Source organism: Muntiacus reevesi, chromosome 3 (assembly GCF_963930625.1).
Source record: "Muntiacus reevesi chromosome 3, mMunRee1.1, whole genome shotgun sequence".
Lineage (NCBI taxonomy): Eukaryota > Metazoa > Chordata > Mammalia > Artiodactyla > Cervidae > Muntiacus > Muntiacus reevesi.
The window spans coordinates 32,733,797-32,759,985 of NC_089251.1; the positions used below are offsets into that span (position 1 = coordinate 32,733,797).

The 26,189-nt window shown below is 46.2% G+C and overlaps 2 protein-coding genes and 1 non-coding gene across 3 annotated transcripts; 1 reads left to right on the forward strand and 2 right to left on the reverse strand.

Moving 5' to 3' along the window:
* Positions 1-162: 162 nt before the first annotated feature.
* On the reverse strand, positions 163-15,388 carry CGREF1 (cell growth regulator with EF-hand domain 1). Its single transcript, XM_065928776.1, has 6 exons — positions 15,245-15,388; positions 4,050-4,140; positions 2,939-3,004; positions 2,791-2,861; positions 2,527-2,651; positions 163-2,036 (listed from the first exon to the last, which is right to left on the reverse strand). The coding sequence occupies exons 2-6, from the start codon at positions 4,127-4,129 to the stop codon at positions 1,590-1,592; spliced, it is 789 nt and encodes a 262-aa protein (XP_065784848.1). The 5' UTR covers positions 4,130-4,140; positions 15,245-15,388; the 3' UTR covers positions 163-1,589.
* LOC136165597 (U6 spliceosomal RNA) lies at positions 9,941-10,047 on the reverse strand. Its single transcript, XR_010662605.1, has one exon. It is a non-coding gene; the product is annotated as a U6 spliceosomal RNA (small nuclear RNA).
* Positions 15,389-19,512: 4,124 nt separating the features above from the next.
* ABHD1 (abhydrolase domain containing 1) lies at positions 19,513-26,181 on the forward strand. The gene is made up of 9 exons (XM_065928782.1): positions 19,513-19,694; positions 23,553-23,713; positions 24,328-24,507; positions 24,733-24,778; positions 24,933-25,045; positions 25,177-25,350; positions 25,522-25,570; positions 25,669-25,834; positions 25,966-26,181. The coding sequence occupies exons 1-9, from the start codon at positions 19,581-19,583 to the stop codon at positions 26,175-26,177; spliced, it is 1,215 nt and encodes a 404-aa protein (XP_065784854.1). The 5' UTR covers positions 19,513-19,580; the 3' UTR covers positions 26,178-26,181.
* Positions 26,182-26,189: the final 8 nt, after the last annotated feature.

Consider the following 26,189-nt stretch of genomic DNA (forward strand, 5'->3'; position numbering starts at 1 on the left):
CTCATGGCAGTCTGTGAGTCTTCAATAACTGAGCTGCTCTGGCTGGGGATTCTAGAGGTTTTGATCCAACAATCCTTTGCCCTCTTTTTCTCTATTCCCCAAATTCACCTCTTGTCCAGGCCCAGAGGAGGGCCCACGGAGACTAGAGCAGCAGGAAGGGCGCCAGGCTTGCCATGAGCTGTGCCCTTGCTGGAGGCCCAGGTCTTCCTGGTGAAGAGCAGCCATAGTGTGGGTGTCAGTGCCCAGGAGGCAGGGATAGAGGGCCTGACTGACTTGGAGCCTTCCTAGTGGGAGGGGAGACATAACTCCTTGCACCCCAGGGAGCCTTCCCAATAACCACCAGCCACGAGACAAGCTCCTCTGGGCGCTGGTGCTGTCACAAGACTCCAGTGGCCACAAGCATGTCCACGTGGCTGAGCCAACCTGAGAGGCCAGCAGGCAGGGAGCCTACTCTGTGGTTTGGTGGAGCAATCCAAAAATATCTCCCCAGTAACTGCCCCCAAGCCCCACCCTGCAAGTTGCCTTGAAGTCAAGACAGTGCCTCGGCCACAAATGTGACCCAGGATACAGCGGTGCCTTCCCTGGGAGAGACCCAGATAAAGGCATGTGGGAATCAGCAAGTGTCCATATGGGCGTTGGGCAGCAGGGTGAGGCCATAGAATGTGATCAAAGGTGTGGGTTTTAGGGTCAGACAGACCTGAATTCAAATTGGCCACTAGTTAGCTACATCACCTTAGGTACGGGCTTCCCTGATAGCTCAGTTGGTAAAGAATCTGCCTGCAATGCAGGAGACCCCGGTTTGATTCCTGGGTTGGGAAGATCCCCTGGAGAAGGGAAAGGCACTCCAGTACTCTGGCCTGGAGAATTCCATGGACCGCATGGGGTTGCAAAGAATAGGACATGACTGAGCAACTTTCACTTTCACCTTGGGTATGTTACTGAATTCCATCTTCCCCAATTTCCTCATCTGTCAAATAGAGATCATTCCGCCTGGTCATACAATTACGCTGAGGATGAAATCACAATCTATAAAATGCCCAGCATGATGCTCGGTGTGCACTAGGCACTCTGTACATGGCAGTTATTATTATATTTTCGGGGATGGGGAGCAGATACAGGGTGATGGAGCAGATCTGCCCTGAATATAGGAGGGTGCGTCAGCGGTTGGGCCCTGGGGAGAGGTTGAGCTCCCTGCCCTGGTTGTCTGCAGCTGGCCGTGGCCTAGTGCTGAACTCTTCTGTGTCTTGTCTGGGAACACTGGGTAAACTGAATTCCTGCCCTCCCAAGAGGCCTGTTCAGTCCCTGACCCCTGCAGTCTGAGGCCAGGGCATGCTGGGCCAGAGGATCGATGGCCCAGGGGGATGGGTTCATTCAGTTCTTTATTGGTCATCTGGGCCCTAAAGCTGCCCTTCAACTTAGGGTCTCCCTGAACTGCATAGACTGAACTGAACTGCACAGAAAGACCTACCACCTACTGGGGCCAACGAGGGGGCACAGAGGTGGTCATCATCCTAATATACACACCCTACTCTTAGAGCTTATGTTCCAGCACTGAGACTTCTAGTGGTGCAAACCTGTACCCTCAAGGTTTACATCTCACTATTCTCCAGCTGAATAGCATGAACCTCAAGCTCATTTGGGGTGTTCTTAGACCCCAGTGTTTCTCCTAGAAGTTCTTCTGCTCTCCCTCCAGCATCCCCAGTCTCTACCTGTCCCCCAACCTCCCCTCCAGGGCCTGGGGCTTCTCTTAAAGCATCAGCCTGTCCCCCAGCCTCCTGTACAGGCTCCAAGAACTCCCTTCTGGCCTCTGCCTGTCCTCCAGCTGCTTCTCCAGGACGCAGGGCTTCATGTGCTTCTTGTCTCGATGGGCTTTTAGCCAACAGAGGCTGCATCCCAACATCTTGTGGCTCTGAAGGCTCTTTGGGCTCTGTGTGCCTCGGAGCCTCTCCAGGGAAGTTGACAAGCTCTGCAGGGGTCATAAGCCCATCCCCATTCAGGTCCTGAGTCTCCAGCACCTTGTCTACTACCAGGATCACCTGTGGAAGAGTCTGTAGTGACTGGAGATGCTCCCAGGAACCCTGACCCTCCCCCATACACCCTGCATCCCTGCCATGCAGGCTCTGAACCCTCCTTTTACAGGGGATTCACTAAAAAAATTTAAAAAGTCACGAAGAGAAAAACAAAAGCAGATGTCCCTGGTGGCTCAGTGGTTAAGAATCCCCCTGCCAATGAAGGGGACATGGGTTCAAGCCCTGGTCCAGGAAGATTCCACATGCCTGGGGGTAACTAAGCACACACACCACAACTACTGCAGCCTGTGCACCCTAGGCAGTGCTCTGCGACAAGAGAAGCCACCGCAATGAGAAACCCAAAGCCCGCAACTGGAGAGTAGCCCCTACTTGCCACAACTAGAGAAAGCTCGTCTGCAGCAATGAAGACCCAGTGAAGCCAAAAATAAAAATAAAATTAAAAACCCCAAAGCCCCAAGGAGCTGGGTCTTCTTCATGGAGAAGAAGAAGGGCCTACCGGGTTGGTGGTGGGAGAATCAGAAGCTCCAGGGGCCAGAGCGGCTGTCAACATGGACAGCAGCTCCAGGCCATCCAGCTGTCCACTCTGGTCGTAGTCGTGGAGTGCAAAGAGGTAGAGGAGAACTAAGGAAGAGAAGCTGGATCAGAAGAGGCATCAGGGAACAGCTGGATCAGGCAGGAGTCACGGGATGGCCTGATGTCAGTCCCAGCTCTGGTTGTCCTGAGCCTCCCATCCACAGGCCCCATCAGTGCAGCCTCTTACCCTGCTCCCGGCTCATGTGCTCTGGCTCCTCTTCCATCCTCTCTAGTCCCTTTAGGTAGCTCTGTAGAAGTCTGGCAAAAAAGTGGAAAATCAGTCCACTAGATGCTGGTCTGCTGCCCCAGGCCTGGCCTCACCCCAGCCTACTCACCGAAGTTGCTCCTGGCCTGGCTCAAAGGGGTTGGGCAGAGGCAGATGCTGTGCTTCAGGGTCCAACCTGGAGAGGGAGGGAAGGACTGGCCTTGCAAAGAGCCTCCGCAAGGGCCCAGCCTCATAGCCTTCTACTCCCAAGCTCCTGATAGAGATCGCCTCCCAGGCCCCAAAGGAGCTGCTTCTCCGGGTCCCCAAAAGCCTTGGGGGGAAACTCAGGAGCACAACCTTACTCCGCAGATTCTGCCTTTGCAGATTCCTAGCCTAGATGTTAAGTGAAAATTCCAATAAAATATCTGGTTAGGTGGTGGCTAGAGGAGGCCACATCCAGTAGACACAAGGTGGAGCCCCAGGAAACCGGCACAGTGGGCGGCAGGACGATGTGGATTGTGGCAACTCTTCCTGTGATGTTGGTTGCTAAGGGACAGGTCTCTAGCTGAGCCTGGTGGTACTGCCCAATTTTATATAGACCCAATGTGCTCCATAATACAAAATGGACTCTTTTCACCCCCCACATTGAGGCATAGACTTTGGTTTTGAAGTTTCAATCTGCTCAAGGGTTTTTATAACACTCAGGATTTACTCTTAGTTCTGGATAGGGATCCCTGTTTGCCCAAGTCACTCCAGATGTGTGATGTCAGAGAACTGTCAGGAGCCGTTACAGCAACTTTTGTCACAGCTGCCAGACCTCACTGCTCCTCCTGTATCCATCCCCTGACCCCAGCCCACATACCCCCTGCATAGTACTAATACACAAAACCTCAAAGAAGATACTCGAATAAAACAGAAATGATATGCTAAGGATCTCTCTTTCTTTGGAGCTTCCACTGTAAGAAGCTCCTGATAAGTGGACTGCAGCCCCTTCCCAAGGGCATAACCTCACACCTCATTGGAAACGAGCTCCCAGTTCCAAGTGAATCCAGAAAACAGGTGTCAATGCCCCCTTTGCAGAGGACACTCCGACAAGCACAAGGCAATGGCTGAGGTGGTGGGGATGACACAGAAGTCAAGGAGTGTATGCCCACTCTCCCAGCTCCCAGAGGGGCCCACACCACACGTTCTGAGACTCCCCGTGCTCCCGGCCCATGGCCCTGCCCTCTGAACGCCATTACCTCATGGTGCCGTCCTTGGGAGCGGCCTGACTCAGGGGTAGCAGCAGCAGCAGTAACGTTCTCATCGTCACAGGTAACATCCTTCCTGTAACTGGAAGTAGGAACAGGGGTAGGGACTCTGAAATAGGTCAACGCTCAGGTAGGACTTGAAAATACAACAAATCAGGGTCAATATAACAATGGTCTCAAGAACTGCTATTTACTTAACGCAGTTGGGGAAACCAGATCTCAGTAGACAGGAAAAAAGCAAACACAAAAACATTCTTTTAGGCCTACATTGTGTAGGCCCATTGGCAGCACAACCAATTGATTAAATAAAAATAGTCAAATAGGGGATCAACCAAAGCACAGGATCATGTACATATCATGTGAATTTCTGAGGAAGCAGAAGCCCTCCAGAGCTGAGGCCTGAAATCTCAAACTCGTCTCTAGGAAGACAAATCAACAGGTGCTTGATAGTCTACAGCAGACAATTAGGAACCCTCTGAAATAGTACTCTATACTCTGGCTGGCATTGAATTTTCCTGGAGAAAGGAGGATAGCTTTCAGCAGATTCTCAAGGAGTTCCATGACCCCAAGAAGATTCAAAACCACTGCAAAGGAAGATATCATCTTCCTAAGAGATCTTCCTAGAGTTGGTGAGCATCTGGCCAACAGGTACATGCTTGTGTAGCTATTACACAAATAGAGCTGTCTTGAGCATGGAAGACCACAAGTAGGTGAAGCTGCTGAGAGTCACAGAAACTGTCCCCATTTTTCTATCCATAAGTTGGCCCCAAAAGATACAGTAAGTCTACATGGTTTGTTGGTGTGGCCAAGTAGATGCACAGCTGCCTTAAGGCTGTTCATGGGGACTCCCCTGGTGGTCCAGTAAAGAATCCATCTTCCAATGCAGAGGACGTGGTTTTAATCCCTGGTCCAGGAACTAAGACCCCACATGCTGCAGGGCAACTAAGCTCACATGCCTCAACTACTGAGACCAAGCACAATAGAGGTTCCTTAGTGCTGTAGCCAAGACCCAATGTAACCAAAAATAAGTAAATATTTAGATTTTTAAAAAAATAAGAATGTTCATGAACTTTGGCTGGCAACATAGATCCTTGGGCTTTAGTTGTTGTAGCCAGGAGAGAAGATAGGTCTTGGACCCATCCATAGGGGACAGAATTGAGCTCTCTATACTGCTTGGTGACTTTTAGAGGTCCCGCCACAGGGAACACACCTCAGTGAAAGGATGGACTAGAAAAATATCCAGGCTTCCATGTCTGGGAGTATGAGAATAAACAAGTTGCAATGAAAGTAACCACAAAGCTAGATAAAAATAGAAAGTATATTTTTAAATGCATTTAGTTGGCAAGAAAGTAAGAAATACCCAGAGTATAAAGGCACAGTGGAAAGAATAATCCCTGGGGGAAAACTGTGCTTGAAGTCAACTTTTGCCTAGGGTATCTGCCAAACCAAGTCAATTGAACTTGAATTATCAGCTGAATGCTTCATGAAATAGCAGAGACCAGAGATAAAGAATGCTTGGGCCCATTCAATGTGAAGAGACTAACAGGAGATTCCTTACATATAGTTGGGATTCAAATAGCTATCCTCTCAAAATGTAATTTATACAAAGAAAAGATTGATTCTTTTTTAATTGCAATGAGTGAGTTAAATAAATTAGACACAGATGATGTAAGAATTAGTGAACTGGAGAATAGATCTAAATAAATGGTCCAGAGTACAGTTAATTGAGTCAAAGACATATAAAATATAAAACAAAGCAGCATGGAGGAGATAATACAGACAATTGGATTAAAAACAGAATTTGAAGAAATAGTAGCTGAGATTATTCTACTATGTTGCAAAAACACTAACACTCCCATCCAGGAAGCCGAACAATCCCAGGCAGATTAAATAAACAGAAATACACATCTAGAGTTGCTGTTCTGAAAAAACAGAAAACCAAGAAAAAGAGAAGATCTCAAAAGTACTCAAAGAGAAAAGACAAATCACCTAAAAGGAAGAATAATTAGACTGACAGCTGATTTCACAACAGCAACAGTGATGCCAGAACACAGCAGTATAATATTTCAATGTGTCAAGGAAGGGGGTGGGGGAAATTGCCATTCTAGATTTTTATTCTCAGCAAAATTATCTTTTAAGAATGAGATTAAACAAAAAATGTTTGATAAGTTTTAGATAACAAATTAGAGAATTTATCACCAACAGTTCTCTATTAAAGGAAATTCTAAGAGATATAACTCAGGAAGAAGGAAAGTGATCCCAGAAGGAACATTTGGAATGCAAGGAAAAAGAGTGAACAAAGAAATCAGAATGGGACTTCCCTGGTGGTACAGTGAATAGGAATTCGACTGCCAATGCAGGGGACACGGGTTCAATCCCTGGCCTGGGAAGATTCCACATGGAGCAGAGCAGCTAAGCCTGTGAACCATAACTATTGAGCCAGCATGCAGCAACTACTGAAGCTCATGCACCTAGAGCCCGTGTTCCTCAACAAGAGAAATCATCACAACAGGAAGCCAGTGCACTACAATGAAGAGTAGCCCTAGCTCGTGCAACTAAGCCCGCTCGTAAAAATAGACCCAGCGCAACCACATGCACACACAAAATCAGAATGTGGGGAAATCTAACAAAGATTGTTAAACAATGATAATTATATTACTGTATGGAGCAAAAAAAGATGGCGTGAGCTACATTATTGGATAACATTAAGATGTAAGGTAAGGACAGTTGTTTGGGAAGAGAGTGGACATAATGATCAATTGTGCATGTAAACAACTATGCAGGTAAAAATCTTCTAATAACCACTAAAAGATAGAAATGAAATATCTGACCTCAAACCAGCAGAAAAAAAAGGGAATGGAATTTTTAAAAAATCATTCCAAAGGAAGGCAGGAAAACAGAAAAAAGAGAAGCTAAAAATTAATTAAATGATTAAAAAGGAAGACACATAGAAAGCATAAAATAAGATAGTAAAATAGATCCAAGTATATCAGTAATCATAATAAACATAAATTGTATAAACTCATCAGTTAATAAATAGAGATTATCAAAATTACATAAAACAACATACAAATCACATGCAATTTTCAAGAGATTAAGAGATTAACACAGAAAAGTTGAAAGCAAAATGGTGGGGAAAGGATACATAAAGCAATATTAGAGAAAAGAAAACCAACATAGCTTTATCAACATTAGAATAGATGGACCTTAAGGTGAAAAGCATTATTATAGATAAAAGCACATCATTATAAAATGCACTAAAATTTAATTCCCTAGGAAGGTATAATAATTCTGAACCTGTAGGTACCTAATAGCATAGCCTAAAAACATCTAAAATGATAAATGGCATAACATTACACACTGATTGTTATTTAGTTGCTAAATCATGCCCAAATCTTTGTGACCCCATGGACTGTAGCCTGCCAGGCTCCTCGTCCATGGGATTTCCCAAGCAAGTATACTGGAGCAGGTTGCCATTTCCTCCTCCAGGGAATTTGTTCAAACCCATAGAATGTACAACACCAAGAATGAACCCTATGGTTGACTGTGGACTTTGGATGATTATGCTGTGTCAGTTTAAGTTCTCAATTCATCATGTACCATTCTGGTGGGGCATAGTGATACTGGACAAGGCTGTGCATGTGTAGGGAGTTATATGGGAAACGTCTCAGTTTTGCTGTGAACCTAGAACTGCTCTAAAACAAAGTCTTTATAAAAAAAAAACACGCATAAACTCAATCAGAAAAATCTAATTTGCTATTATGGGGGAAAATTTAACATATATCAAACAGTATCTGAAAGATTAAATAGACTAAAAATTAGTAAAAATGTAGACAGATGATTGGATAAAACATTTACTAAACTTGAGCTAATGGACAAATAGAGAACCCAACTCCAGTCACTTAGTAAATGCATATTCTTCTCAACACATGTGGATTACTTATAAAAACTGAAAAGCAGAAGGCCAAAGAATGTGACTCAATGAGTATTAAAGAATCAGTCTCATATTGTTATGAGATTAAAAGCAATTACACTAGGAATCAGTAACAAAAATGATGTAAAAAATCTCATTTAGGGAATTCTCTGGCAGTCCAGTGGTTAGAACTCTGGGCTTTCACTGCTAAGGGTCTGGGTTCAGTCTCTGGTTGGGGAACTAAGATTCCAAAAGCTGCATAGTACAGTTAAAAAAAATTATTAGTTATATAAAAACTGTAAAAGGCACACTTAAATATACATCAGAGAAAAATATCATAATGGAAATTTTTCAGTACTTAAAATTGAATAATATTGGAAACATTTATATCAAAGCAAGATACATAGTTAAAACAGTATTAGAGGGGAAATGAATTGACTTAAAAACTTATATTAGAAGAAAGGCTAAAAGCTAATGAGTTAACCTTTCAACTCAAGAAGCTAGTAAAAGAGAATAAACCCATAGAAATTAAAAGAAATGAAATAACAAAAGATAGAAATTTAAAATACAATAGAAAGGAGTGTGTGTCTATCTGAGTGTACTAAGTCACTCCAGTCATGTTTGACTTTGCGACTCCATGGACTGGACTATATGTAGCCCGCCAGGCTCTTCTGTTCATGGGATTTTTCAGGCAAGAGTACTGGAGTGGATTGCCATTTCCTTCTGCAGAGGATCGTCCAAAGCTAAACAACTGTGTTTCTTCAAAAGGAGTAATAAGTTAGAAAACCTCCAACAATTTTCGTTAAGAACAAAGAGAAAAGGCACAAATAAACAACATTAGGAATTAAAAGGAGACATACCTGTAGAAATAGAAGAGAGCTGTAAACTTAGCAGATATAGCCATTTTCCTAGAAAAACTTAACATCAAAACTGACATCAAAAGAAATAGCAATTTTTGTTTTGTTTTTCTGCAAATTTTGAAAGTCCTACAACCCTTGAGGAAATTGAATTAGTGAGTATTAACCTATATTGTTTTAGGAGCTATAAACTATAAACTAAAGCTATAAACCTGAACTATTTCTAGAGCAACCTGCCAATTAATTGCCATAAATTGCACTCTGATCCAACAGTATCATCCTGAGGATTACATAAGGAAGAACACAAATAGAAAAGAAATTATAAAGATATTTATAGCTGTGCTGTTAATAGTAGTCAAAGAACTGTAAACAACCTGAATGTGTAACATTTAGACAGGCTAAGCAAGTCATATTATGTGACAGAGCCATTAAAAATGATAAGTATTTCTAATTTGTTTTAAAGGGAAAAAATTTGAGTATATTAAAAGTATGAACTTCTGTAATATGAGAGACCATGAATCACGTTCAGAAGACAAGTGATGAAGGACTGGAGGGAACAGGGTTCAAAGCTATTAGGGTTTTCAGGATGGTGCTGTTCACCACCACTCCCAGCAGGGGCTTTGAGACAGAAATCTCCATGGAAATCCCATGGAGACTGAGTGCAGATCCAAGGACTGCAGCACTATGTGAGGGTGAGGATTAGAGAAAAGGCCCTGCCCACAGGGGGTTTGTGGTTAGGAAGCAATGGCTTAGCGAGGGTCTAGGTGAGTGGACAGGAGGGCTGCCTCGCCCAATTCTTGGTGCCCAGTATGCTGCGCATTTATTTATTTATTTATTTATTTTTTATTTTATTTTATTTTTAATTATTTTTTTATTTTTCAGGGGGTTTTGTCATACATTGATGTGAATCAGCCATAGAGTTACACGAATTCCCCATCCTGGTCTCCCATCCCACCTCCCTCTCCACCCGATTCCGCTGGATCTTCCCAGCCCAACAGGCCCGAGCACTTGACTCATGCCTCCCACCTGGGCTGGTGGTCTGTTTCACCACAGATAATATACACGCTGTTCTTTCGAAACATCCCACCCTCCCCTTCTCCCACAGAGTTCAAAAAAATATGGAACGCTTCACGAATTTGCGTGTCATCCTTGCGCAGGGGCCATGCTAATCTTCTCTGTATCGTTCCAATTTTAGTATATGTGCTGCCGAAGCGAGCACTATGCTGCGCATTTAAAGAGAGGAGGCTGAGGGCTCCAGGCTCTAAGGTGGAAATAGGGGCACAAAATGGTTGAAAGGGCCAGCCTGGCCAGAAGAGGCCAAAAGGAGAATGACAGTAGGCATAGACTCTGGTCTGGATGTGACAGAGAACGCGATGGGAAACAGCAGCCCAAGTCATGACCTTTGGTGACAAGGACCAAGGAGGTGAGTCTTCAAAGGGAAGGCAAGTGTCGATATAAGTTTTATAGAATAAGGGCTAGTTTTATTCAATTCTTAAATTTATTGAGCACCTACTATATGGTAGGCATTAACTTGTAAGTAAGATAATAATATTAGGTAAAATTACTCATTCTTTTTTCTCCATAACACTTACATATTCACGTAAGTAGGAAAAGATACAAATGTTAAAATGACAATTTAAGAGAAAAACAGAAACACAGAATTGCTAAGGAATAGGGGATGTAGCCCAAAGTTTAATGGTATGGGCCCTAACCTCAGGTTGGCCTAAGTTCAAATGCAGACTATACAACTCACCAACTGTGTGACTTTTGTGTTTTGGAACCTTGATCTGTAACATGAGGATGACGAGAGCATCTCCCAGGGTGTGGTGAAGGTTCAATAAGACAAGATGTGTAAAACGTAGCGCCTGGTGATATACAATAAGGCATTTTCCTTCCAGAAGTTTTTCTGGACTGCTCTGCAGGGGCTTCACACATACCTACAATTCTGGTCTCCCCACCTGGATATCTTCAAATTGCTTTCTCTTCCCCATCTGTTTACTGTCAGGACCTGGGCCAACAGGAGGCACAGGAATAATTTAAATCCCCCAGAGCTGCCAAAACCTATTATCCAGGCTTAATGCATTATCACCACTAGGAGTTGCCTTTTAAAAGAGGACATTTGGAAACTACAAAGAATGACTGGTGGGAGTCGTTCAGGCATAAAGGAGAAGCACCCATCAGATCCCCCTAATCCAGTCACTCATTAGGCCAACGGTGCTGGTTTGAAAAACGTGTCTACCCTCAGTGAGGGAAGGGGAGGGTGGGATGAGTTGGAAGAGTAGCACTGGCATATATACACTACCATAGCTAAAACAGATAGCTAGTGGGAAGCTGCTATCTAGCACAGGGAGCTCTCAGCTCGATGCTCCGTGATGACCTAGAGAGGAGGGATGAGGGGGTAGAAGGGAGGCTCAAGAGAAAGGGGATATATGTATATGTATGGCACAGCGGCAAAGAACCTGCCTGACAACGTAGGAGATGCAGTTTCAATCCCTGGCTCGAGAAGACCTCCTAGAGAAGGAAATGGCAACCCACTCCAGTATTCTTCCTGGAAAATCCCGTGGACAGCAGAGCCTGGTGGGCTATATAGTCCATGGGGTTGCAAAACTGTCAGTCACAACTTAGCGACTAAACAACAAATAGCTGATTCACTTCATTGTATGGCAGAAACTAATACAATATTGTAAAGCCATTATACCCCAATAAAAATCAAATAAAATACAGAAAAAAGGAAAGGGGAAAAAAAAGAAAAACATATCTACCAAGTCTTTCTTGTGAGAAATAGCTGAAATCAAATTTGCCTTTCCTTGTATATGATCTAGACTTAGGAACTCACTTATAATGAATAGTGGAAATGATGCCACATAACCTCCAAGTCTGAGTCATAAAAGGCAACAGGGTTTATGCCTGGTTCTGGTTCTCTCTCTCTCCCTCTCTTGACATGCAGATACACCCTGAACCACTGTGGAAGAAGTCCGCTGTGCTGAAAAGACCACGTGGAGGAAGCACATAAGGATAGGGATGCTTGAGAGGTCCTGGTTGTGATTCCTGCAGCTCCCAGCTGCTCATTTCCCACCCAAGGGCCAGGCAGGTGAGAGAGCAAAACTGCAGATGATTCCAAGCCCCAGCCTTCCAGCTATCCCAGCCAACTCTGCCAGAGCAGAACTGAGCTTGTCTTCACAGTCCTGCCTAGAATGTACACTCACAGGGATAGTCAGTGCTATTGTTTTCAGCCACTAAGCTTTGAGGTGATTTGTCAGTTGTCATAATGATAGATTGGCTTCTTGGCAGTCACACAGGACTCCACTCTCAGAAGGTCCCTGGGCTTAGACTAAGGCTCTGCTGTCTCTGTCTTGAAATTCTCAATCTTTTCTTACACTGGGCCCTGAAAAGGATGACCTGGTCCTGAACCCTGCCCACATGAATTACTCTTATTCTCCTCCTTTTGGTCCTATGTATTTGTCACACACAGTCAACTATTCAGCATGTGCAGTAGACAGGGCTGTGAAACCAGCCAGACCTAGGTTCAGATCCCAGCTGTACCACAGACTGTCCCCGTGACCTTGGGTAGGTTAATTATCCCTCAGTAAACTTATCTGCAGAATGGATATAATAATATTTATTTCACAGAGTTCCAGTGAATACTAAGTGGATAACAAATTACTCCTTGCACAAGTAGTCTCTTATTCTTGTCCCTGTCTCTGATAGCTTCTTGTTTTAAAGAACCCTTCATAGCCACATCAGTTTCCCTGGTGGCTCAGTCAGTAAAGCATCTACCTGCAATGCAGGAGACCTGGTTCTGTCCCTGGATTGGGAAGATCCCCTGGAGAAGGAAATGGCAACCCATTCCAGTATTCTTGCTTGAATGCTCCATGGACAAAGGAGCCTGGTGGGCTACAGTCCATGGGGTAGCAAAAGTCAGATTCGAATTAGTGACCAAACCACTACCACACCCACATCAGAGTAATCTTTTGCTGGAACTCCACTGCTCCAAAACCTTCAGTGGCTCCCTATTTCTATTATAGTTCAGTCTTCACCTGGACATTCAAGCCCTTCTCTGATCAGATATCATGTTACCATTTTTAGACATCTTCCAATTTTCCATCATCCTAACATTTTGCTTCAAATAGATGGATTCAGGAGTCTGTGGAAATACTTTTCACTTTCACCTTGCAGTTCTTTTGTTCAAGCTGTTTCATCCCTTACCTGAAATATCCTGGGCCTTCCTGACAACCTTAACACTCTGGTTGCAGTCCACTTCAGAAGCAAATAACTGCATGTGGGCTTTCAGTGTCATCTCAGTAATATTCTCCTAAGTCATGCTTCTAAATGTGACATTTTTAGTCCGGGTAACTCAACTCTATGATTTAAAGGAAGCCAGACTAAGGCATGCTTCCCTGGTGGCTCAGTCGGTAAAGAATACACTTGTAATGCAGGTAGACCCAGGTTTGATCCCTGCACTGGGAAGATTCCCTATTGAAAAAATGGCAACCCACTCCAGTATCTTGCCTAAGAAATCTCATGAACAGAGGGAGCCTGATGGGCTACAGTCCATGGGGTCACAAAGAGTCAGACACAACTGAGTGACTAAACCACCAGCACCACCAGGCTAAGGCAGCTCAAGTAACATTTAATGAGGTTGGTGTAATGTGATTTCTTCACCCTTTCATATTTCTAACTATTTATTGAAGAGTTGTTTGCCATGTCCTCCAGAGGATCTTCCCGACTCTGGGATCAAACCTGGGTCTCCTGCATTGTGGGCAGATTCTTTACCTTTTGAACTACCCGGAAAACCCTTGTGAGCAACAGAAATAAAGCAGTTATTGAAAACTGCCTGTCAAATAAATATGTTCCTAATCATTTTCTGTAACTACAGTGTGCTTAAACACAATTTACCCTAATGACTACAGAAAAGTCACCACAATTATTAGGGTTGTTATATAATCCAATAAAGTTATTTACATCACACACACACACACACTCACAGTGACCCTCCAGTATTTGATTTCTTCAAGCCTTTGCATTAGTGCATGGGAGGAGAGCCTGGCCTTGGAGTTGGAACGCTGATCAAATCCAGTCTGTCATAGTACTAACAGTGTGATCTCAGCAGGTGTTGTGGGGCCTTCACTTTAAAAAATGAGGATAGGGACTTCTCTTGCAGTCCAGTGGTTAAAACCTTGTGCTCCCAGTGCAGGTGGCTTGGTTGCCAGGGACTTAGATTTGATCCCTCATTGGGGAACTAATATCCCTCATGCCCCATGTGTGTGCTAAGTCACTTCAGTCGTGTCTGACTCTGCCTGACGCTATGGACTGTAGCTGCTAGGCTCCTCTGTCCACAGGATTTCCCAGGCAAGAATACTGGAGTGGGTTGCCATGCCCTCCTCCAGGGGATCTTCCCCATCCAGAGATGGAACTGGTGTCTCCCACGTCTCCTGCGTTGCCAGCCAGGTTCTTTACCACTGGCCACCTTGGAAGCCCCTCATGCCCAATAGTGAGGCCTAAAAAATACAACCCTCCCCCCCAAAAAAACCAGCAACAACCAAAAAAATGAGGATAACGATATCTGTCTGGAAGGGGTTCGGGGAGGATGCATTGGAAAATGTAGGTAGAGTGATTGGCAGTGAGTATTGCTCCCTGAGTACTTCAGAGACTCTAGGATGTGGGAGAGCCTTTTCATTGTTTGACTTTCCATCTAATGCAAAACTACTTGCACAGCACCCTTGTCAATGACCATCAGCCTCCACTGGACTTCCCAGGACAGGAGCCTGGCACCTCACAGGGCATCCACTCCATTTCCAGCTAATACTGTCGGAAGTTATTTGGAACTCAATCTTCTCCCTTAACTCCTCCCTCCAGAGCCGCCTGTGACTCTAGCGCAACCGTCCACCCCCACCCCCCACCTCCCCACAAGAGAAGAGGCAATGGCTATACAGACCGAGAAGTCCCACACCTGAGAGCTGGGCTCCCCTGCCACTTCCACCAGGGTGATAACCCTCGGCTCCTCCTTCTCCTCCTCTGTCAAATGAGGACGAAACTCCTGCCAGCCTCCCCTCCCCCCGGGGTTGTCAGAGCAACGAATAAGACAGAAGGGAAAAGCCCTTGGGGGGGATAATGAACTTCACCCTCCCCACCCCCAACCTTGCCCCATCACCGCGAAGGAGCTCAGGTCTCAGGTCTCCCTTTCCAGGCCCTCCCTCTACCTGCTCTCAGGGGTAACCTCGGAGAGGCGCCCAGAGGCGGGAGCCGGCGCTCCTACTGCGTCCGAGCCGCAAGGGATGCGGAGGGACTGTGCCTTCAGCATCCGACCCGGAGCCAGGAGGCCGCCCCCGCCCGCGGTCCAGCCCCGCGGCGCGCAGCATCGCCCCGCTGCCCGCTGCGGGGTCCCAGGCCACCCACCGGGCGGGGCTCGCACCCACCTGCGGCGGCACCGGTTCGTCTGGGTCGTCGCTGGAGGCTGTGCGCCGCCGCCGCCGCCGCGCCTCGGCTCCCACCGCCTGGCCCTCCCCCGGACCGCTCCACGTGGCCGCTCCACGTCGCCCTCCGGGCTGCGGCCGCCGCCCTGGCCCGGGCAGAGTCCGGAGCGCCGGCGCCGCGTGCAGGATCCCCGCCCCGCCCCGCAGACCCTGGCCCACCGCCGGCGAGAGTGTGTGGTGTGTGTACATGTATGTGGGTAAGCGCGCGTGACAGATACAACTAGAGAGGCAGAGAGACAGATGATGAAGCTGATGTGTATAAGAAGCACATTTAACTGGGGGGCCACTCCCTGCTGGGACCCAGATGTGTGTGACAAGACAGAAGGTAACTTACTGTTAGCCTGTGGGATTGTGACTGTGTATGTAGCTGTGTGGATGAGGGGCTGGTGACACCGTAGGGAGGGGCTGTTGTGTGTGGCCGTGTGTCCAGTATGACAGTACTTGAGAGAGTTTGGCCAGTGCATGACTGGCTGACTGGGTGTGTGACAGTACAGATGTTAGCGGTGTGTCTGTTAGGGTATCTGTGTGAACTCTTCCTGTTTGTGATGCTCAAGTGACACTTGCAACTGTCGGCTTCCAGTGAAGGTATCATTGTGTGACTGTGACTGCCCATCCCTGAGAGGTCGCTCCATCTGAGCCATGGTCGGGAGGAGGAGACCTGGGAAAGTACCATCTTAAGGGCCACGGTTTGCCAGTACAGTGATGCAGTGTGTGGTTGTAGCTTTCCAGTCAAATGGAGTATCCCCAGTTTTCTCACAGAGGCCAGTTCCTCTACCGAGGCTTCAGACTACTTCCTCCCTCACTGGGTCAAGACCTTTTTAGTGAATGACTTCTTATCTCCCTAGAATCTTCAACTTCTCCCTCTCCCAATCAGCTCCTTCTCATCAGAGTCCATTGCAACAACAAACTCACTCTCGTCAAAGCCATCTGGTCCTCCTTCCTGTGGTGGACACTGCTGGACACTACCTCCTTTGGTCATGGTATCGTTGGTTTTGGCGACACCATTCCTCTCTCTCCAGTCTTTTCTTTTTAGTTTCTTCTTGTGTCATGGAGTTCCTCTGGGCTCTCTCCTCACTCCCCATCTGCTCATGTGTTCTTCCACTCACATAGCTTCCATTACTATCTCTTCTGGGTTGAATTCTGTACCTCAAAAATTCGTATGTTAGAGTTCTAACCCCTAGTACTTCAGAATGTGACTGTATTTAGAAATAGGGTGGTTGCAGATATACCTAGTGAATATGGGGTCATACTGGAGTAGGTTGGGCTCCTAATCCAATATTTTTTTTCCAATAAAAAATGGAAATTTGGACACACATACACAGGCATGTGTGCATACACACACACACTCTCTCTCTCTCTCTTTCTCTCTCTCTCTCTCTCACACACACACACAAACACACACAGGAAGAACAGCATGTGAAGATTCAGGCAGAAATTAGAGTGAAGCTTCTACATGCCAAGGAATGCAGGAGATTTCCAGGGAACCCCCAGAAGCTAGAAGAGAGGTGTGGAACAGAGTCTTCCTCATTGCTCTCAGAAGGAACCAATTTGATCTTGGATTTCCAGTTTCCAGAACTGTGAGACAATAAATTTCTGTTCTTCAAGATACCAGCTTGCAGCACTTTGTTATGGCCATCCTACAAGTTAATATATCATCTGAATGCTGATAACTACCATATCTCAGATACAATCTCTTAGCCCCAGAACACTTCTGGAGTTGAACAGCCTACTGACTTGTGCGAGATTTTAAGTTTTAAAGGTGACTGAATGACAGCACAGAGAAGTCAATGCCAAAGAAAGAGAAGTTTAATGTTACAGTTCCCTTAGGAAGAAGAGGCACAGCTTACTGAACAGGATCACACAGGGAAGCACCAGAGTTGGTCAGAGCCAGAAAGGAGCAAGGGGAAGGACAGCCCACAGTCTTTATTAAGATAGAAAAGCAAGACAGGGCAGGGTGAACAGTTTAGGGTTGACTAGCTTAAAAAACTTCAGAGGGCTTTGGGGGCACAGAGGCTGTCCCTAGTTGACGAGTCCCTGGTTCTGGGTTGATTTAGGAAACAGAAAATATTGGTTTGGTGTGTGAGAGTTGGATAAAGGAAGTGGTTCAGAGTATGGCCTCTAGGAATTTTTTTTTTTTAATCTTTTGGTTGCACCATGTTGCATGTGGGATCTTAGTTCCCCAACCAAGGATCAACCTCTTGCCCCTTCTCACCCCCAATGGAAACTTGGGAATCTTAACCACTGGGTCACCAGGGAAATCCCAGAGGATAGCCTCTGGATTGCAGGAGGGAGGTGAACACCTCTGGCTGTTAGTTTGGCCTTGTGATTAACTGATGCCAAATAGACAAATTCAGAATCTAAGAAAACACAATTAGAACACCTATCAACACCCCAGCCTCTATGTGTCTGAGTCAGAATACACCATCTTCCTCCTCAAAACTTCCCCTCCCCGCTATCCCAGGGTCAAGTCCCATACGCATCCCTGAATCTACATAGTCAGAAAACTGGGGGTCATTCATGATTCCTCCTTCTTCCCCACCTCTAACCTACTACCAAGTCCTATCAATTCTGTCTCCTATCTTAATAATCTTCACTCCTCTCCTGAGCTCTCCCCAGGCCAGGCAGCCACGCTCCATGCCAAAATTCTGTTAACAGCCTCTAACTGATCTCCTTCCATTCTCATCCTCCTCCAGTCCATTCTCCAAGTAGCCTGAATGTTTCTTCTAAAACATAACTCTGATCATGTCACCCATGCATGCTAAGTTGCTTCAGTTGTGTCTAACTCTTCGTGACCCTAGACTGTAGCCTGCCAGGTTCCTCTGTCCATGGGATTCTCCAGGTTAGAATACTGGAGTGGGTTACCGTTTCCTTCTCCGGGGGATCTTCCCCACCCAGGGATGGAACCCACATCTCTTATGTCTCCTGCGTTGGCAGGCAGGTTCTTTACCACTAATACCACTGGGAAGCCCAATCATGTCACCCACTAAAACTCTTGGATGGCTTTCCTCTACCCTTAGGATAAGCTCTAGCATCCTTTATGCAGCTGCCCACACCAGATTCCTGACCATCTCATATGTTCCAGCAACACCCAGTTTTTTTTGGTTCCTTTCAGAAGCCTCACATCCAGGCTTTTGTTTGTGCTGTTCCTTCTTTCGGAATAACTACTCTGTCCCCTCCTCCACCTTGCCTTGGAAACTCCTTTACTTTTTTTAAAAAAAAATTCACCTTAAATGTATTGTTATTTAACATCTGGGTATGCTTTCTCAGATCCATGAAGTCTGGGCACCTTCCCCAGGTGCTAGTACTTCCCTTATCTAGCACCATACCCTTATTGCAGGGGTTCAACCCTTACTACACATTAGAGTCTTCCAGAAAACCTGTAAGTGATATTAATACCTAGGCTCCTCTCCAGACCAACCATATCAGGAGGTGGGGCCTGGGCACTTCTAGTGTTAGAAACTCACACACAATTCCAATCTTCAGTCAGGATTGAGAGTCATTGCTCTAGTAGATTACTGACTTGTTTCCATATCCCAGTGAAGACAGGAGCAGCAGCCCAAGCTGGTAGAGTGATGAGTAAATATCTACTTTACATGTGGACAGCATAGAGCGACACTATGCGTGGCTTTAACCCATGTGAATGTGACACTGTGTGAAACACCACTCATTCAGTAGCTGAACCCTGACTAAGTGACACCGTGTGTGTCCCAGTGTGAATGTGTCCTAGTGCGAGGACCACTGTGAACGGCTGAACACTGGGACTGGAAGGAGTTACCACACGAGTGGCTGTGCCCTTTGTGTGTGACTGATGAATGACTGGGGGACTCTAGCCAGGCTGCCAGCCTCGCCGCGCCGCCAGGGCAGGGTTTGAGGAAAAAGGAACTGGAGCTGCCCCTCACTAAGATGGCGACTGCAGGCGAGGTTGCTAGTCCTCACAAGAGGCTGCACGGCCGGTGACCGTGAAGCGGAAGGAAGAGGCTCACAGGCGCGAGACCTGGGCCGCCAGCAGAAAAGCCACTCGCAGGTCAGTCGGGTCAGTTCTACGCAGTGGCCGGCGCAGCCCGCCCACCTACTCGACGTCTTAGCACCGCCCCTCGCCACGCCCGCCGCCTGTGGGCGGGGCCCACATCCCCGAACCGCCAGGCGGTGGAGGCCGAACTTGCACAGGCCGTCCAATGGCGTGTAACGGGCGGGGCCCAGCGCGCACCTGCGGGCCTATTAATCGAAGTTCAAGCTCCGGATCCAGTCAAGAACTTGGGAATCGAAACAGCAACACAAGATGCTGAGCTCCTCTCAAAGCCCCCAGGATGACACCTGGACAGAGTCCTTCTCTCTGCTTTTGGGACTTGGCGCTGCCCTCTACTTGGGTTACTACTGGACATGGGTGCCCCAGGTGGGTGCGGGTCCAGAGCTCTCGCCGGCGGGTTTAGGTTACTGGAGCTCAGGGGCCACTTCCAGTCGGGGCTCGAGCCCTTTGTGGGAGCTGGCTTGGTTGGCTGTCCAGGTCCAGGTGAAATTTTGACGCCACAACCCCACCACTACTCCTGCCTTGCGCTCCAGCCAGGCTCAGCTTTGCTATTAACACCGAAGAGAGTTGATTCTTTGTCTGCCTAGATTCTCTGCATTCTCCGCGTACTCCCTACATCCGCTGGGCCTCTCAGGCGTCGGAAGGATGCTGTTGCTTATCATGTGGACCAACGCTTGCGGAAAGGCGGGGTGGAAGGTATCCTGAGGTGACAGAGATACACACACTGTGGTTTTCTTTTTAGGCTGTCTAGCTGACTTCCTCGTTAGTTGCACTGAATGAAGAAACCAGTCTATGGGGTGATAACTCAACATCACCCCATCAGTAGTAGGACCTTGCTTCTCTTAAGGACTGGCAGAGGTTCTTGCCTATCTCAGGAATACCCTAACTGTCCTTGCTCATTGAGCCCTGTTTTAAGTTCTACGCTCTCCATGTATAGTGCCATGGAAAAATCTGAAGAGGATGATTTTAATGAACTTGGAGAGTTTATTCTCACTGAAATTTGCATATCCCCCCAATCAAAATCTTTTAATTTTCATTAAACTCAAAGTAGCTGAGTCTAATAAGAAACCTATTGATTGAAGCCCTTTAAAAAGATCTATAGGGAAATTTAATGTTACCTAAATATTCCTATATTTACAGAGCTTTAATCCTATGTATTGTTTATAAAATACTTCTGCCTTAATAAAAGCAATTTTAAAAATCCAAACTTTACAATACCCTATAAACCTTATCTTACATGTCTGATTTGAAAAGTCAGTTATTTCAGAACAGAGTTGTCCTTAACTAAACACTTTAGTTTGCTTGCAACCAGCCAGAGAGAAATCAGAGACCTCTGCCACTATGTACTACAAGTCCTTCTGTGAGTTCCAAATCCTGGTTAAAATCCAGGGCAAGTATCATTCTGGACATGCTGTTCGGATTATCCAGCTTGGCAATGGATTGGTACTGATTCACCAACAGTGATTAATTGCATTTTATTCATTAATTCTCAGGGATAAGTCAGGAAACACTTTACTAGAGTTAAAATGAAACTCACATACATCAAACGTGTGATTTTATTAGCACTTTGTTCTACACCTCTGAGGTGACTGACCAAATATTTAATAGATTGATAACTCAAAATCTTGGCAACTAGGAAATAATATAGTAAAATAAGTAAGAACACAAGCTCTTGAGTCAGACAGACATGGGTTTCAATTCCCAGCTCTACCACTAGCTAGCTTTGGCACATTTTGTGCCCTTTGACACATATTCATACACATTTCCATGGGAGGATCATAGATAAGGTTTATAGGGTATTGTGACATGTGGATTTTCAAAGATATCTCAAACAGCTGTTGTGAAGGTTACATGATATAATCATGTACTGTGCTTAGCACAGTATCTGGTACGTAAGGAGCACTCAAAAAATCTTACTAGTATTAGAGATAATATATATTTTTTACATTTTTAAATTGAAGTATAGTTGACTTACTTTGTTGTCTTAGTTTCTGCTGTACAGAAAAGTGATTCAGTTACAGAGTATATATATATATATATACACATTCTTTTTTAAAATATTCTTTTCCATTATGGTTTATCATAGGACATTGAATATAGTTCTCTGTGCTATCCAGTAGGATCTCGTTGTGCATCCATTCTATATATAAAAGCTTATATTTGCTAACCCAACCTCCCACTCAGCCCCCTCCCCCTTGGTGACCACAAATCTGTTCTTTATGTCCATGAGTCTCTTTCTGTTTTGAAGATAGGTTTATTTATGTCATATTTTAGATTTCACATATAAGTGATATCACATGGTATTTGTCTTTTCTCTTTCTGACCTACTTCACTCAGTATGATAATCTGTAGTTGCATCCTTGTTGCTGCAAATGGCATTATTTCATGGGTTTTTATGGCTTAGTAGTATTCCATTGTATATAGTTACCATATCTTTTTTATCCATCTGTCAATGGACATTTAGTTTGTTTCTATATTTTGGCTATTATGACTAGTGCTGCTATGAACATATGAACATAGAATGTATCTTTTTGAATTAGAATTTTGTGTGGCCGTATGCCCAGGAGTGGAATTGCTGGGTCATACAGTAATCCTAGATTTAGTTTTCTGTGGAACCTCCATACTGTTTTCCATAGTGGCTGTACCAACTTACATTCCCACCAACAGTGTAGGAGGGTTCCCTTTTTTCCACATCCTCGTAAGCACTTATTACTTATACAGCATTTAATGATGGTCATTTTGATTGGTAGTAGTTCACTATACCTCACCGTAGTTTTGATTTGCATTTATCTATTAGACATGCTTAGCATCTTTTCATGAGCTTATTAGCCATTTGCATTTCTTCTTTGGAGACATGTCTATTTAGGTCTTCTGCCCATTTTTTGATTGGGTTGTCTATTTGTTGTTGCTGAGTTGTATGAACTGTTTTTATATCTTGGAAATTAAGCCCTTGTTAGTTGCATTCTTTGTCAAATATTTTTTCTCATTCTATAGATTGATTTTTCATTTTGTTTATGGTTTCCTTTGCTGTGGAAAAGGATGTAAGCTTGATCAAATCCTATTTGCTTATTTTTATTTCTATTGCCTTGGGTGACTGACCTGAGAAAATATTGTTATGATTTATGCCAGAGAATGTTTTGCCTAATATTATTAATTTCACTTTGCCTTTTGCTTGCTGTGTGACTCTGGGCAAACAACTTAACCTTTGTCATAGTTTCTTCATTTATAGTAAGGTTGGGTTTAGCCTAATGCTAGCAAATAGCATATAGTGAATCACAGATGTTATTATTCCAGGGCTTAAGAACCAAGGTATGAGTCACAACAGTCATACTACCAACCTGGCCTCTCGAGTTCATCACTTACTTAGCCCCTTTTGACTACAGGAAGAGATAGGAGACTGGTCCTCAGGTCCCCTCAGGCCTGCAACAGAAATGCCATTTCTGTTTTTTGATTCTGAGACCTTTTGTCTTTGTACAGCATACTCCCCGTTTACAAGCCTTCTATGTGACAAGGCCCTCTCATTTATTTGATGTATATCCAGAAGAACCAAGCACAGAGGGGTTGAAAGTTAGGGCTAAGCGCCCACTGACCTCATCTGCCCCCTCATCCTATCCCTGTTACCTTCCCCTTGGCTGGCAGGAAGGAAGAGAAAATCTCTTTACACTGGGACTATTCCTCCATTAGAGTACAGTCAACAGCAGGGGCTGCTAAGTAAGAAAACAAGGTTTTGTGGGAAAAAGAAGCCCTTCAGCTGCAAGCATGCACAGTAAGGGATGGAAACATATGACAATGGGGTGCTAAAATTAGGAGCCAGTGTGGCCAGAGATGGTTTTGAAATGAGAGTGTGGATAATTCAACTGCAAGGCAGAAATCACAGGTTGAATGGTGCTGCATTTCTTCAGTCTCTGCTCAGGACCCCAACATTTCCTGCAGGAGATCAGCTGGGTAACTTATATGACCTGCTATCTCCAAAATGGGTTTGGGGCATGGATAGGCTGAGTGTGGAAGTTGGTTCACGGTCAGTTCTGGAGAGGTGACACTCTAGGTCTGGAGTTCCCAGGGCTCCAGTGGGACTCTAGATTGAGGTATGCTAGATTTCTCACCCCCAGATGAGGCAGTGCCCTCCAGGCTGGCCTCTGGGAAGAGGTCTCTCTGGTGTTGGGCACCTCACTGGCTTGGTGCAAATATCAGGGGAGTGAGGCCGGTGGTGTTGTGTGGTTACAGAGGCCACAGCTGGTGACTGGGTCCCGATTTCTGGCCTTCCTGGAGCGACACTGTCCAGTCACTCTGGAGACTTTCTATCCTACGCTCTGGTGTTTTGAGGGGCGGCTACAAACCATCTTCAGAGTCTTACTGCAGTCCCGGCCGGTAGTCCCTTACTCGAGGTAAGAGGAACAGATGGGGGTGAACAGGAAGCTGCAAGTATAAGGAAATCTTTATAGGGAATAAAATTATTTGGCTGCCTCAGGTCTTAATTGCGGCACCCGAGATCTTTTGGTGTGGCACACGAACTCTGCAGTTGTGCCAGGCAAGCTCAGGTTGTGGCTTGCAGGCTCGAGTACGTTGGGCTTCAGCAGTTGTGACATGGAGGCTTAGTTGCTTCATGATACGTGGGATCTTAGTTCCCTGACCAGGGATCGAATCCATGTCCTCTGCACTGGAAGGTGGATTCTTAACCACTGGACCACCAATAAAGTCCCTCATCTACCTCCTTTAAAATGGAGGTAACCTTCACTCCATCTACCTCAGTGTGCTGAGGGTAACCAGGGTAGCTATATGGAAAGGCTTATGTACAACCTTGAGGTAATTTAATATTCAATCTTTTATGTCCCCATTATACCTTGTTATGACCTTCAGGTTTTGCACAATGCGAGCCCTCAAATGATAAGCAATTGTGGGAGTTGCTTGGGGAGGGAGAGGAAGGTGTAAAATATTTTGAAGTACATGGAGTTCTTAATCCTAATAGTATCTTTGTGTGCCCTTTTCTCCAAAACCACAGTGAAGTTCTCGAAACCCCAGATGGAGGCCAGCTCCTCCTAGACTGGGCCAGCCAGTCTAACAGTCAGTACCCCGACCCTAGCACCCAACCCACTGTATTACTGCTTCCTGGCATCACAGGCAGTAGTCAAGAGACATATATCTTGCACCTAGTTGATCAAACTTTGAAGGATGGCTACAGGTAAGGATGGGAACAGCCCAGAGGAATTGGGTGATGTCTGATAACTTGTAATTGTGTGTCTGTGGTGGGGTGGGATGGGGGCGGTGTCAATTCAGACCCTGCTAGCTCTGGGGAGAAGGTGCCATATGAAGGGCACCTTATGACTGAGGTCTTTCTGAAAGCTACCAAGAGGGGAGAAGAGCCTGTAGGGAGGGTCTGGCTAACATGTACCTGTGTGTGCCACAGGGCTGTTGTATTTAATAACCGGGGCTGCCGCGGGGAAGAACTGCTGGTGAGTACCCTCCTTCCTCTCGTGGTCCTTCAGTCCTTTTGGATATCCTGGGTCCTGCACCTCTACCTACCTATCTTCCATTTCTTGAGTCCTTTCATTTTTCTGCCTTCTGGCCAAGGCCCCCCTCTCTACCCAATGATCCGGTTTGCCTCAGACCCATAGGGCCTTCTGTGCCAGCAACACTGAAGATCTGGCGACAGTCATCAACCACATAAAGAGTCGCTACCCCCAAGCCCCACTGCTGGCTGTGGGCATCTCTCTTGGAGGGTAAAGACTGCCTCACGTAACCCAAAGGCCCAGTCTTCCTTCTCCCCTTCCCTCCTCCACATCCTCTCCCCCTCTCCAGCCCCGACTCCCCAGTGCAAACCCTTCTTTCACGGCCCCGTCCGACCCTGCAGGATATTAGTGCTGAATCACCTGGCTCGAACGGGACGGGCAGCAGGCCTGGTGGCAGCACTGACTCTGTCTGCGTGCTGGGATTCCTTTGAGACCACCCGCTCCCTGGAGACCCCCATGAACTCACTGCTCTTCAATCACCGCCTCACTGCTGGGCTCTGTCAAGTCATAAGCCGGTAGGGTCCTGAGGAGCAGCAAAGGGCAGAGAACAGGGTAGGATGGCACACATGCCAGGTCCTCCCGGTGCTCAGGTCAGCTCTGCATGTGTACTTTTCTCCCTCGAGATAAGACCGAGGGTGGCTCCAGGTCGGCTCCAGGTGCAGAGCCAAACCTCTATTCTTTTGCAGAAACAGAAAGGTGATGGAAAACGTGGTGAATGTTGACTTCATCCTACAGGTGTAGTCTTCCAGCTATCCCCTCTGCCCTGTATTGTTCTTCCCACATCTTATTCCCTTGTCCTCATCCTAGCCTATCCCGCCTTCCACCACCTGCAGGCCCGCACCATCCGCCAATTTGATGAGCGCTACACAGCTGTGGTCTTTGGCTATCAAGACTGTGCTGCCTACTACCGAGCAGCCAGTCCAAGAACCAAGGTCAATGCCATCCAGATCCCTGTGCTCTGTCTCAACGCAGCTGACGACCCTTTCTCCCCTGTTGACGGTGAGCACCGGGGATCCAGATGCTTTAGGCCCCATGGGAAATGGGCTGTGTGTGAGGTGCAAGTGGAGAGCGCCTGGACTCCCGGCAGAGGCCAGGGCTCCTAACCTCCTCTCTGACTCCCCTCGCCCCAGCCCTTCCCCTACAGGCTGCCCAACACTCCCTCCACGTTGCATTGCTAGTCACAGCCCGGGGCGGCCACATCGGCTTCCTGGAAGGACTGCTTCCCTGGCAGCACTGCTATATGAGCCGCCTCCTGCATCAGTACGCCAAAGCCATCTTCCAGCACCCAGCGGAGTTGCCGGGCCCCAGGTCACCCACCCCTTCAGAGGCAGGCAAGAGCTGACAAGAGTCTTAG

Coding starts and splice junctions, on each gene's coding strand:
- CGREF1 (XM_065928776.1), bottom strand. CDS start 4,129: ATGTTACCTGTGACGATGAGAACGTTACTGCTGCTGCTGCTACCCCTG. Junction 3,005..4,049: donor CCCAAGGACGGCACCATGAG/GTAATGGCGTTC, acceptor CTCCCTCTCCAG/GTTGGACCCTGAAGCACAGC. Junction 2,652..2,790: donor GCACATGAGCCGGGAGCAGG/GTAAGAGGCTGC, acceptor TCTCTTCCTTAG/TTCTCCTCTACCTCTTTGCA.
- ABHD1 (XM_065928782.1), top strand. CDS start 19,581: ATGCTGAGCTCCTCTCAAAGCCCCCAGGATGACACCTGGACAGAGTCC. Junction 23,714..24,327: donor CCGGTAGTCCCTTACTCGAG/GTAAGAGGAACA, acceptor CCAAAACCACAG/TGAAGTTCTCGAAACCCCAG. Junction 24,779..24,932: donor GCCGCGGGGAAGAACTGCTG/GTGAGTACCCTC, acceptor GGTTTGCCTCAG/ACCCATAGGGCCTTCTGTGC.